The 14668-nt window shown below is 33.3% G+C and overlaps 1 protein-coding gene across 1 annotated transcript; it reads right to left on the reverse strand.

Moving 5' to 3' along the window:
* Positions 1–3689: 3689 nt before the first annotated feature.
* Positions 3690–10742, reverse strand: LOC131851373 (uncharacterized). The gene is made up of 2 exons (XM_059201866.1): positions 10448–10742; positions 3690–5094 (listed from the first exon to the last, which is right to left on the reverse strand). Exons 1-2 carry the CDS (start codon positions 10740–10742, stop codon positions 4028–4030), a joined length of 1362 nt encoding a protein of 453 aa, XP_059057849.1. The 3' UTR covers positions 3690–4027.
* Between the last annotated feature and the right edge of the window lie 3926 nt (positions 10743–14668).

Genomic DNA, 14668 nt, shown 5'->3' on the forward strand with positions numbered 1-14668 from the left:
CAACCTGTTACCAATACTTTGAAGACGCTCAAGGTTATTTAATTTGTGAGGTCTAGGTAACGCATTTCAGCTAAATCAGGAACAAAAGAAGCAGCGAAATTTTAATATTAACCGACAAGAAGTAACCTTAATGCACCTTAAATAATAAGTTAATGCATATTCATTCAATGTCTTTCTAGAGAGTCTTTGTGAAGGTAGGTATCACGAAGAAGGACAGAGCTTACGTCCTATCTAAAAAAAGGAACCGGAGTCGAAGATACTAGCTAAGAAATTATTAAATTAGACTATGTTTTGTCTCTCCCACAAAAAGAGGATTCCACAAGTATTCTTCCTATCATAATATGCCTTTTACACGGCTAGGTATAAGGTTTAATTCGAAATTTTCCTTCTTTTGCATAAGTGTGATATACCCAGTTTCCCCTGTTTTCTTCCAGCCACATAGCCCTATGACGTACATTTATGAATAATACGTATGTACCTATGCTGTCAGTAACTAGTAACTTGCTACTAATTATAATGGTAAATGATAAGTTAAAGTCACTTGTTTCCTTTTATTCAAATGCGTCAACCTTATGACTAAATTATTACTTATTTTTTATTTTTCTTGATCAAATCATGAAATGTACCTCATAATCCGAGGATATTTGATTAGATACCTGCCTAATTAATCAATCACTGCGATCACGTAGACAGGCTGTCGTATAATCTGACCACGTGCCAATGTCTCCCCACAATTTCTTTGGTGGTTTCATGTGAATTTAGGTGGTAGATGTGTACATATTTTAGTTTTCCGGAGTGACCACGCAGGACTAATCTAATACTACTTCCGTCACATGGTGCTGTAATGTGTCTGGCACTATTCGAGTAAACGTTTATGCGATGATTGCCAGGTGGGCCGTCAGCATGTTTACTATTCCAGTTACATTCAGAAAAAAATTATATAGGTCACAATAAGAGGACATTCAATTTTACATGTATAAGGAATGGTAACATTTTTAATTAGGTTATATAGTTAGTCTTCTTTTTTTTTGAAGGATTACGATCCCTCATAATCTTTCAAAAAATTAAGCTCCAGCTTTCGCCAATGATTTGCGGCAACGAAACTCCTGTGAAAATAGCAGTACACCACACAGACAACTTTGTACAAACTATACCTCTAGTATGACAAATGGTAATAGTTTTTTTAAGTTATTTAGGTGGTTCGATCTTGTTATTTGATACAGGTGACGAGACTCTGTTATTTGTGGAAGAATTTGTTAATGTTTAATTTTTAATTAATGGGAAGAACTACAGAAGAAGTGAAGGCGCGGCCGGAATCTGCAAATTTAAGATAAAGAATTGGTTATACGTCTTATATGTTGCCACATTATACTTCCGGCTGCACATTGGAGGGGCCTGGTCGAGTTTCGAATTACAGAGTACATGGAAATATAAACAACAATGGTGATTCACCACAGTATATAGTGAATAGTTTGTACTAAGTACATGATGCTAATTATTTATAAATTATATCACTTGCGAAATTAATAAACAAACCAACATTTTCTAGTACTGACAGTACACTAATTCTTGTAGCTTAGTACTTGCTGCATATTTATTGTCATGCGTCATCTGATATCTCAGCATTAAAGGCGTTTGTGTGTAATTAGCAATCCGGATATTAATGATAATAATGATAATTTATTTTAAAATACTATTTATGGGTCATTACACATAATACAGCTATTATCTATTCTATATAGGTATATGTATCTACTCTATGTAAAAAAAATATTTAAAAAATTTGACGTTTATAAGCGGCTAAAATGTCCTACATGAATAATGGATTTTTGAGTTTTGAATTATATATTTTTCTTTGGATAATTAGTCAATTTTCAAAATGAAATACTAAATAATATGTGTTATATAATCATAATTATAAAACAAATGTTATACATATTTCGTATGATTTGTCGAAAGGCTATGAAGTTGTAACTTTGTATAGCTTATAACAGCAAACATCTTATTTTATTAAAAATTATAAAAGTGATACATTTATTATAAATATAAAGATATTTCTGTGTCAGTATATTTTTAAATTAACTTAAATATTTTAAACTTATACTCTATTATGAAGTAATTTCTGATAAAGTACGTAATGTACGTACAAAATATAGCAAGTAGATATACTTATATCTATACCTTTGTATTAATATTAGGAAGCGGTAAAGTTTGTATGTTCGGGGTTATTTACGGTTTTGGTGATCCCATTTAAAAAATTCTTTGACTCTCAGAAATGTAAAATATCCTTGAGGACTATATAATATTAGACTATAATAGGTTATATATATTGTGCACATATATAGTATATATTAATATATATATATATATATATATATATATATATATATATATATAGGGTATCGTAGCAGCAATTAAAAAAATAACAAAATATGTGAATTTTAAAATGTGAACGAAGGACTGTATATATATGGGGCTGGTAAATATAATTATGCAAACACGGGTTTTAGGAAGCAATAATATAATATTATGTACAAAAGTATAATAATAATTAACAGAACAAGAATTGACAATGACAATATATATTTTTCTATATAAAATAATAGACAAAATACATAAATAATATACAAAGAGGTGCGTCGTGCACATAGTCTAAAGATCAAAAAAAAACAAGAGTCTTCAATTTAGTGAACTAAACTAAATTCAGCTTTCATACTGGAACAATGACAAAACAATAATACTAAAAGAAAATTAAATGAATCTGGGTAATTCATTATACATAAAGAAAAATTATATGAAGTACGAACTATGACATCACTATCGGCACTAACTTATTTAAAGAACGTTTTAGTGTTTCTTCAACTGCTTGAACATCCTTGTTTGAACATCAGCCAATTCTTCAGAGAAAAAGTAACCACACGTCATCGGGCCATCTACCTCGGGGAAAGTTTCCATCGGCTATTATAAGAATGTCTCCAATAGTGGTAGTTCAATCTGAGTTTGAGTTTGAATGACGAGATAATAGTCTTGGGAAGCACTCTCTCACCCATCAACTCCAAGCTTAAGCATACTGCAATCCTCCAGTTACCGTGTGAAATGAAATCGCAATCTCAGTCGGACTGACAAAAAAACTCCTTCAAAAAAGTGCATGGACAAGAATCTGTTGATAAGGCTGTCCACCTCCGCTAATGTAATGATCTCTACCTTTGGAGTTCCTTATCGCTCTCTCACCTTCATAACTCGGAGAACCATCTGTATGTACTAATATGTTCTCTATCTAAAACAAGAGGAAACTTGACTTCGTCGCTGACATCTAAGACAAATACCATACGAGCAGTGTAGTTTGTCAGGACCATTCTGTGGAGATAATACAGTTAACTTTGAGGTTTATGAAGCCAGTGGTCAGCAACACAAGCAATCTTATTACTAAAAGCATCTTCTTGAATATTGAATATGACGTCTATCTCAAATATATTTAAATCTTCAACCATCAGGGTATTTCAAATATAAGACGTTAACGCGCGAAGCTAGTGCCGTTACAATAATAAAAATATCTATAAACAACAGAAAATACAATAATTTAATTTAATTAATTTAGATATATCAAGTATTTTAAAAGTATAAATTGTAAACATAAACTACGCAGTCGCAATATAAAAAACGCAATTGCGGTTATAATTAATGTTGTAAACTATCAACTAAAATGTTCTGGCACAGATGAGTGACAAATGTAAATGTGAAAAATTGATGAACGTTGGCATTAATGCAGCTATGTACTTTAATTTTAGTTCAAATAGTTCTATTAAAGTAATGAAGATAAGTAGTGTCAGTCAATAAACTCGTCCCTGAGAGTCATAATAAACCAAGTGCATGTACTGGTGCGCTAACTACTTCTACATGAAACTCATCTAATGATTGATTAAAGCACAAATACTTTGATATCAGTGACAGCACGCTTGGTTCATCAAATATCTCAAAATTAACCTCCCAATATGTATGAATAACAGCTAGTAAACGAGTAAATCTCTCAACAGTCTCTATACCTACTCGTAATGTAGTTGTCTATATAATGATCATGAAAGATGACGTGTGTGACTCTAGGAAACTGATAACGAGATTTATTATTAATTAACAAATCCGTGAACGGACTCGATGCAGCGCCATATATCATTGAAGACATAAGATATGTTTTCAATGGTTCTTTAGAACTGTCTCTCCAAGTAAAACGTTGCGCATCACAATATACGTTGTGGATTTTAACATGAGGATATATTGCTTTAATGTCATCGTTAATTATGACACTCTCCTCGTGAAAACGATTTACAATATTAAGAAAAGATTTCAAGAGATCTGGTTCACGCAAAGGTAACTTATTTGAACTAACTCCTAATTTGGCAACTGCATTATTGACAACTCGTAACTTGTCACTACCTAAATCGTAATCACATACATTATTTACAAAATGAACAGTATTTGTTCTATTCGCTACAAACCCGAAAAGAACCCACCCTAGTACCGTAAGAATGGCAACAGGTTGAGAACTAGTTCCCTGTCTTACTGCCATGGGAACAGACAAATTCCAATTATCTATACCGATTATAATGGTAGGTTTGGCATTATAACATAATTCGTCAGCTATATCTAACAAATATGGAATTGCAAGAACATCACTCTTATTGACATTTCGATTCGCCAGTCCGAGGTTACTAATAGATCTAGCTTGTTTGATGACAAAGGAATCAGCAGATCTCTTTCCTTTTATTTGAAAGTCAACATACTCGACTTGCGACTGTTTTGATAAGCCACCAACACACTGCAGTTCAATTTGTTCTACTGTACCTGTTACTCCAATCTGAGAGGTAATTTCTGAGTCAATGAAGGTAGCCGTGGATCCGTCATCCAGTAACGCGAAAGTATCAACAGAACCCGCGGGACCAGATACTGTGACAGCGACAATCTTAAGTAATGGCTTACAAGAAGTAGTGGTACTAACAGAAGACGTCTGTGATACCAATTCCGACGGAGACTGCTCTGCATTACCATTACCTGCATGTGACATTGGCCGACTTGACTCTTCAGATACCTGTATATTAGCTGCTGAATTAATAAAATTTGGATTATGAAGTAACTTGTGATGTTTATGTGTGCAACCGGCTTTATTGCAAAGTCCTTTAGTACGACAAGTATTATAATTATGTGAACCTCTTTTTAAACATTTCTGGCATAATTTATTTTCTTTAACGAAATGCCATTTATTATGAACTGTCAATGCCAAAAACTTATTACAATTGACTAATGCGTGAAATCCTTTACAATATGTACAAATTTGTTTTGATGAATTTTTTAATGAATTTTCAGCCGTTGTAAAAGATGTTTCTATACAGAAACCCGTCTCGGATGTTTGTGATGACTGCTCCAGCAAATCATATATTTCTGCGGCATTTACACGTTCCGGTTTTTTATGCCTGTCAATATTGGAAGTTGTGTTAAAACTAAAGTAATCCGTGACACCAAATTTAGCCTGAATCTCAACCTCACGACATAAAAATTCAGCGAGCATTTCTAGCTTGTTTTGACCACTATATTCATGAGAAATAGCAAAATCATACCATCTACTTTTTAACACAATAGGTAGTTTTAATAATAATGTATTAAATAATTCAGGTGATTTTATATAGTCACCGCCATCTAATAAGCGTAGAGTCTCTACACAATTACGAACTTTACTAGCAAATGTTAATAGATCTTTATCGTTACCTAACCTCGGCAACGATCTCACTGAATAAAGTTCTTGTAATATAATTAAATCTGGTCGTCCAAATCGAACCTCGAGCATATAGCGCAGTATAATCCATCACATTTAAAATAAGTATTGTTGCTAAGTAACAGTTTGTGTGTAACGTGCAACTGCAATCGGAACGAAATAAATTATATTTACAACTGTATACGTAATCCACTGAATATCTCTATCAGGTTATGGACTAGCACTAAAGTAAATATAATTTAGTGAATTCTAGAATATAGTGGTGAAAACAAATCAAAATTCTGAAAATGGCAGATGACGATACGTCGAGTCATGGAATGTACGGTATCATGAAACTCAAGGGTGCTTCGGACTTTCCCAACTGGAAATTTCAAGTACGTAATTATCTTGAAAATAAGGATTTATGGAAGATAATAGAGTTGGAACACTTTGATGACAAATTCAAAGATGACGACCGTAAAGCCCGTACTACGATTTGTTTATTATTAGATTCCTCATGTTTTACTCATGTATATAATGCGAAGACTGCTAGAGAAGTATGGTTGAGACTCTGCAGAGCATTTGAGGATAAAGGTTGGGGAAGACGCATCACGTTACAGCGACAGCTTTGGCAATGCAAACTTGAAAATTTCGACTCTATGAATAAGTATATATCGCAAATAATATACTTATCACAGCAGTTAGCTGATATTGATGCAGAAATATCAGATGATTGGATTATTTCCATCATGTTAAGTGGTTTGACTGCGGAATATAACCCGCTCATAATGGCTGTGGATAATTGTGAGAAAACAATTACTCTTGAGCAAATAAAAACCAAACTGCTACAGGAATCGAATAGACAGTCGGAAGGAAACTCAAGTGAAGTACAAGCTCTATCTGTAAATAAAGCACGAAAATCTGCGGGATCATATAAAAAACCAACCGATCGTAAGCAGATGACTTTTAAGTGTTTCAAGTGTCACAAACCAGGACACAAGGCATCAGAATGCAAAGAGACAAAGCAATATACTAAGAATGTCTCTGGGTTAGTTTGTCTGAACATGGGAGAAACTAATTCGAAAAATTGGTATCTGGACAGTGGCTGTTCTAATCATATGACGCACGATAAAAATAAGATATCGAATTACAAAAGTCAAAAAAGTGACTTAAAAGTGAAAGTAGCGAATGGTCAAGAATTACCAGTACAGGGAAAAGGAAATGTCGAACTATATACAAATGGAACATCTAAATTGAATTTAGAAGATGTTTTACACGTTCCCGATTTGTCCATGAACTTAGTCTCGGCAAGCAAACTCATAAAAAATAATTTTGAAATTAATTTAAACCAAGAAGGTTGCAGCATTAAGAAAGAAAATAAAATTATTGCGGTTTGTCAAGAAGTTGGCGGAATATATGAAATAAAAGAAAAACCGATAGTCAACTTGACATTGTCAAATAAATTAATTTCAAATCTTTGGCATAAACGTTTGGCTCACCTAAGTAGAAAAAATATGTACAAATTGAATGGATTAGTAACTGGTATGAATTTAAAATCGACAAATTTAAGTGAACCATGTGTACCTTGTATTAATGGAAAGTCATGCAAAAGTCCCTTTAAAAATCAAGGTACGAGAGCTACGGATATCTTGGAAATAGTGCACACTGATCTCTGTGGCCCAATTGAAACAAATTCTCTAAGCGGATGCAGGTACATGTTATTATTTATTGACGATTTTTCAAGAAAGACACATGTATATTTTTTGAGAAATAAAAATCAAACATTTGCTAAATTTCGCGAATACAAGGCAGAAGTAGAGAAACAAACAAACAAATCTATTAAATGTCTAAGATCTGACAATGGTTCAGAGTATTGTAATCGTGTTTTTGACAAATTTTTGAAGTCCTCAGGTATACAACATCAGACCACCGTACCATATACACCTGAACAAAATGGTGTAGCTGAAAGAGCAAACAGATCCATCATGGAGAAGGTGAGAACATTGCTTTATGAAGCAAATCTCAGTAAGAAATTTTGGGCAGAGGCAGTGAACACCGTAACATATTTAAAGAACAGAAGTCCTACAAAAGCTATTACCAATGCTGTACCAGAGGAACTATGGACAGGAAGAAAAATTGATGTAAGTCATTTAAAAGTTTTTGGTTGGCAAACAAAAGAGACAAAAACTTGATACAAAGACGGAAGCTTTGATCTTTGTTGGTTATTCCACAACAACAAAAGGATACCGACTAATCGATCCAAAGACAAGCAATGTAAAAATTGCGAGAGACGTCAAATTTTTAGAAAATATTTTTCCTGGCGATAACGTTTCTGATGAAATGAAAAGCACAGTGGTTCCTATAAATTTGGAGGAGGTGAAAAATGGGTTTAATGAACCTGTCAACAGTGAGATTTTGGAGACTTCAGAAGCTGAAATCGAAGCTGATCCTGTGGAACCCGAGAGGAGATACCCTCTTCGAGAACGTAGACCTGTAAATTATTACCATTGTAATGCTATTGCAGAAATTGATGGCGATCCATTAACAATAAAGCAAGCATTAGCGAGATCTGATCGTGATTTATGGCAGAAAGCAATTGATGATGAATTGCGATCACTAGAAGAAAATCAGACGTGGAAGCTAGTAGACCTTCCACCTGATAAGAAGGCTATTCAATGCAAATGGGTATTCAAAATCAAGAGAGATAGTGATGGTAAAATAAGTAAATATAAAGCTAGATTAGTTGTCAAGGGCTACACACAGGTACGTGGCATAGATTATAATGAAACCTATTCACCAGTAGTAAGAAGTTCAACTTTAAGGTTACTATTCTCATTAGCTGCTGAATACGATTGGTTTATTGATCAATGGGACGTTACTACTGCATTTCTATATGGGAAATTAAAAGAAAATATTTACATGCATCAGCCCGAGGGGGCGTTTGTTAAAGGTCAAGAATCAAAAGTATGTAAGTTGCAAAGATCACTTTATGGTCTGAAACAAGCTTCGAATGCTTGGTTTAATGAGTTAGATAGGGAAATGTTGAATTTAGGTTTCGAACAATCTAAAATAGAGCCATGTTTATATCAAAAACTGTTAGATGGTGATAAAAAGTTAATTGTTGTAATTTATGTGGACGATATTTTTGTTTTTGGTAATTGTGAAAACGAAAAACAGAAACTGAAAGAGGGGCTACTGAATAAATTTAAAATTAAAGATTTAGGTCCTGCTAGGCATATTTTAGGTATGCGGCTGAGGAGAGAAAATGGTGTCTTATATCTCGATCAAGAACAATATATAACAAATGTCTTGAACGACTTCGGGATGACTGACTGTAAACCAGTTAAAACCCCAATGGAGCTAGGTCTTAAATTAGAAAAAGCATCATATTCGGAATGCGACTTGCCATATCAAAATTTAATAGGATGTCTTAATTATTTAGCTGTAAATACTAGACCAGACATAGCACATGTTGTTAGTTTATTATCTCAATTTAATTCCTGTTATAATGAATTACATTTCAATTGTGCTAAACGTGTTTTACGCTATTTAAAGGGGACATTGAATCATTGTCTTTCTTTTAGAAAATCGAAAGATGTTAATTTTTATGGCTATGCAGATGCGGATTGGGGTGGGTCTTATGACAAAAAATCTTTTACAGGTTTTATTTTCAAATTAGGCACAAATATTATATCGTGGGAAAGCCGAAAACAACAATGCGTATCACTCTCCTCAACCGAAGCAGAATACGTAGCTCTGTGTCAAGCCTCAAAGGAGGCTGTATATTTAAATAATATACTTAACAGTTTACTTAAGAGAAGTAGTAAGCCAGTTTTGATTTATAATGATAATCAATCTGCGCATAAAATAGCTGCAAATAAAATGAATCACAATAGGACTAAACACATAGATATAAAATATCATTTCGTTAGAGAGGCAGTGGCTAATAATAACATTATAATTAAATACTTACCGACCGAAAAAATGATAGCAGATATCTTGACGAAATGTGTATCAGGTCCGAAGTTAAAGGTAGTTGTGACTCAAATATTACAAAATTATTCTGTTAAGGGGGCGGTATAGGTCCAACAGAAATTGTTAGTATTTTAACAGATTTAATTTTGGATATGTTTTTTGCTAGTAGTTCTATTGTTTACTCTTCTGTATATTGTTTTATATTATGTATGTTATTTAAATGTCGAGATGTGGAATGTCTTAAATGTAATGGATTAAGGGACCGTATTAGGCACATTGATTGAAGTAGAAAAAGTATAATCCATCACATTTAAAATAAGTATTGTTGCTAAGTAACAGTTTGTGTGTAACGTGCAACTGCAATCGGAACGAAATAAATTATATTTACAACTGTATACGTAATCCACTGAATATCTCTATCACTCTCGCGCGATACCTCGTAATGCGTAGCTCAGACGAGCTAAGTTCTCTGTTGGTGAATAACCAGACTGTGTGTCCTGAAACACACGTTTAAAAGAAAGCCATTCCGTAGGGGACTTTCCATCATAATGAGGAAGTTTTATATTAATCCCTTTCGGAGCGGTAATTTTATCTGTCAACTTATCTACTGCCGATACTAAGGCAGCGATCGGTTCAACTAAGGTGACAGTAGGGGGATGTGTGTTTACCGTAGGAATCTGCGGATTATTAAGAAATTGAGACGAAATAGGATAATTATTGTTATCTAACCATTTGTCCACAACTTCCGAGCAGCTACGATGAACACTAGCACGACTACCAGATCGGCTGCCCCGGGAACTGATTGCTTCAATTTCTGCTTCGTATTACTTCCTCGCCGCCTCCAACTTAGCACGACGAGCTTCTGCCGCCTCCATTTCAATTTGTGCAAGGCGGTGTGCATGCTGTGTTTGAGCTGCAAGTTTTTTAGCACGTACCGTGGCAGATGAGCGGCTGCAGGCCGATGTACTGTGAGTACTAACCGCGATCGGTGGTACGGTCGACACCAGCGCCGTGGCGCGGGCATCAGATTGCGTTTCCTCTGCCGGTAATGACAACGCTTTTGCCGTACGAGGGATTGCCGATCCTAGTTTACGACCCGACCGTGTTTCCATATTTATAAAATTGTGAATTTAAAATTTAGAAATTTGTTAATAAATTATGGGAGAAGGACCAAAAATGTGAACGAAGGACTGTATATATATGGGGCTGGTAAATATAATTATGCAAACACGGGTTTTAGGAAGCAATAATATAATATTATGTACAAAAGTATAATAATAATTAACAGAATTAATTGACAATGACAATATATATTTTTCTATATAAAATAATAGACAAAATACATAAATAATATACAAAGAGGTGCGTCGTGCACACTTTGACTCTCAGAAATGTAAAATATCCTTGAGGACTATATAATATTAGACTATAATAGGTTATATATATTGTGCACATATATAGTATATATTAATATATATATAGGGTATCGTAGCAGCAATTAAAAAAATAACAAAATATGTGAATTTTAAGTACTCCCGCTGCGTGTGCTTCATGAACGGTTAGTTACGGTAGATAATGTTCTCTCATCTGTGGTTACGCAAAAAATAAGTATGACAGAATTGTTCTCCTTTAAATGTTAAAAAATAGTCCAGGACAACATATGTCTATCTTTTAAGGTTAACTCACTACAATCTTTTTTATTGTAATCAATTTTCTTCTAAAATAATGTATTATTTGCGAAGCAGTTTTTACTTACTAAAATCTAACAACAGTTTAAAAGTTAAATAAATTTTGATCCCATGCGAATCATGTGTAGGTTGCTAGTATATCATTAGGTACTTCTGGTAAATAAAAGCTATGCTGACCCTATACTTTTAAGAAGAAGCGTATAAAAAGATTTTCTTAAAAACATTACAACTGTACAATTAGGTATATAATGTAGTTTATGTAAAATAATAATTCGTTTAGATAGTCAGTTTCGTGTTGCTAGCGCCATCTAGTATTCTTTAATTAAGTTGTACCTACAACTTAGCTGCTATTTTACTACCTATCATTCAGCATAGGATTATTAATACAGGTTATTTTCGACAGATGGCACCACTATCATACAAATTCAAATTCTATAATTATAATTTTGGCGCGAACAGACTAAAATTACTATTATCGTAATAATTGTGAATTATAAGTCACATGTTATTTAATAAGAAGTACGTTGACTTGCAAAAGTTTTTATTTTTTAATACTTAAGTCACATCTTTATTGTCTCGAGTGAACTTAAAAATACATAACTTCTAAATACAAAAAAAAAAATGGAAAATGTACATCAAAATAAACCAATTTTTAAATTGTTACTTGTAAAAAAATATATATTTGGTTGGTATCCAATTGAATATCTCGTTAATGCCAGGCTTTACATATAGATAATATTTCACTATTAAGTACTTCTGTGCTATACAGGTAAATAACATATTTGGACGCGACGATGTATATATAATAATAATAATAATAATAATCTCAGGACAATTCACACAGCGCCATCTAGACCCAAGTTAAGCTAGCTAAAGCTTGTGTTATGGGTCCTAGACAACTGATACAAATACATAGATATTTTTTTTTTCGTAAATACATACATATTATACATAGAAAATACCCAGACCGATACAAACAATCATACTCATGAATACAAATGTTTGTGCCGTGCGAGGAATCGAACCCGCGACCATCGGTCGTAAAGCGGTAGACTAGACCGCTAGACCACCGAGGTCGTCAAAAATCAAAATATGTATCTGCTTCATAGTATTTCGTATATTGAGTGTGGATTTTTTTAATAGTCCAGTTAAGTTGAGTATCAGAGGACAGCACTACAGAGAACAGAGCATGCATTCCCTGTTACGCTACGAATTAGTAGATAGCCTGGCTATTACCATTATTACCATAAACAACCATTAGTAGGTAGAAAATATCATCACTACATTCTATTAAATAACACTGTACATCTTTTGTATCTATTTGAACTCAAAGGTTAACTACTATACGTGTAATTTGAAAACTGTAATTCACAACTTGACGCTTGTGATGAATAAATCGGTCTCAGAATCATGATGTATAAATCAATGGCTCAACTAATCGACTAAATGACAAAAGACATTTCGGCCAAATTCCATCCGGAAATGTTTGCCGAGGTCGAGACGGACGGTTGATTGATCATTTCACCGGTTTCCTGCCACTACGAGGCCGACCGCCATTGTTGGGCCGAGAAAAGCCAAAAGCTCTAATTAGCCCCGATGACAATATAGACTCTATTATTTATAATATGTTTTTTCACATTGCATTATCATACTTTAGGATTTTTTTATGTAATTGGAGTGGTAAACAAGCTGATGGACTACATGATGGTATGGTCACTGTCAGCTATATACAAGAACAAAATACACCACGTTATCATGTGACGTGATATTGTTTATGCATTGTTATTCTTGAGGATAAAGATTTCATACCTCTTATCATGTAATTTCACTGCTTCATCTTACCACAACCAAAACAAAGCTTACAAAGCAAGCTGCTTGGCTTCTGAAATAGATGGAACAGAGGTACCCCCATGCAGGCAACTTTCTACATACACTACACAATTTTTTTCCATATCATTGATATAAAAATTGTCTTTTACAAGCGTTGCATGCAATGCATTACCGCGATATTGGCGACAACGATGCTTCTAACAACCGGGTCTAGTTTTACAGTCATGAACTTTCTATAATTAACTGAATGCACAAAAAACTATTAACTGAATAAGACATATAATTGAATTCACTACGAGTGTTTTTCATTTGATTCTAGAGTAAACTGACAATGATTTTCACATTAATAATACAAGGTCCTGCGGCACTCAACAAAAACTAATCACGATTTTAACAAAGAAGTATTTAATGTGATAAAATTGCCTTTCTAATTAATTCATAATGATAGTAATAGACTCCCTGTAAAGCAATTAAACTTTAGTAATGGTAAGTACATAATTGTTTAACATTACATATACCTAATATCTATTTACATTTGTATACCTACATACGAGTATGTACAGGTATTTTTGACCAAATATATACAGACTATATAAAATATGAAATATTTTATCTCTTTCTAACTAGGAGTGAAAAAAAATTTTTAAACTTGTGATCTGTTTCAAAACATAAAAGCGATATGCAGTAGGTACAAATAAAATCAAAATATCTTTTTTCATGTAGGTATATAAGAGGCATATGATATGTCAAATCTATCGTGATTTCGGAATGCTTTCGTGAGAAAAACAGAAGAATCTCAAGCTTATTCTGTTCAAATGAGCTTGTTATATTTAGATTATATGTTAGATTATAGAAAAAATAGATTAAATTAGAGAGAATGTAGTGACCACCAGCAATTGCAATTGGATTTTTACCGTAACCTGAACAGATCAGTCCACACGACCACACAGTCCCCACCTGTTCACGAGTATGTCGAATGAGTACAGAACGTAGAGTAGAGTAACGTATAGTAATTTAATTAAAATTAATATGTATACTTATTTACTTTTATGCCAACATGTATAGGTACCAATTAAGTTTTTATAAAACAGCATCTAACCGTTAACTAAGCAGACCATAAGAAAGATGGAAAATTCAAACAAAATATTCAAACTTGGTAATCTTAAGTCTTGACTAATGAAATGATTATTAGACTATTAACAAAATTTTAATTTACTATAAATATTTATTTTTGAAGACAAATTTATAGTATTGTTATATTAAACTTTTCAACGCAATAGTCTTTAAGTCACGCACCACAACAAAATTAGACAATGTTTGCAATTCATATTTGCTTGTCATTTGTCTACGTTTCCTCGTAGTACAACTTGATATCTATATCGTGCTGTTCGTAACAGAATTTGAATAATTATTATTATATAAATTTATGAAA

This window comes from Achroia grisella, unplaced genomic scaffold (genome assembly GCF_030625045.1).
Source record: "Achroia grisella isolate CSIRO2021 unplaced genomic scaffold, CSIRO_AGI_Agris_v1 utg782, whole genome shotgun sequence".
NCBI classification, from domain to species: domain Eukaryota; kingdom Metazoa; phylum Arthropoda; class Insecta; order Lepidoptera; family Pyralidae; genus Achroia; species Achroia grisella.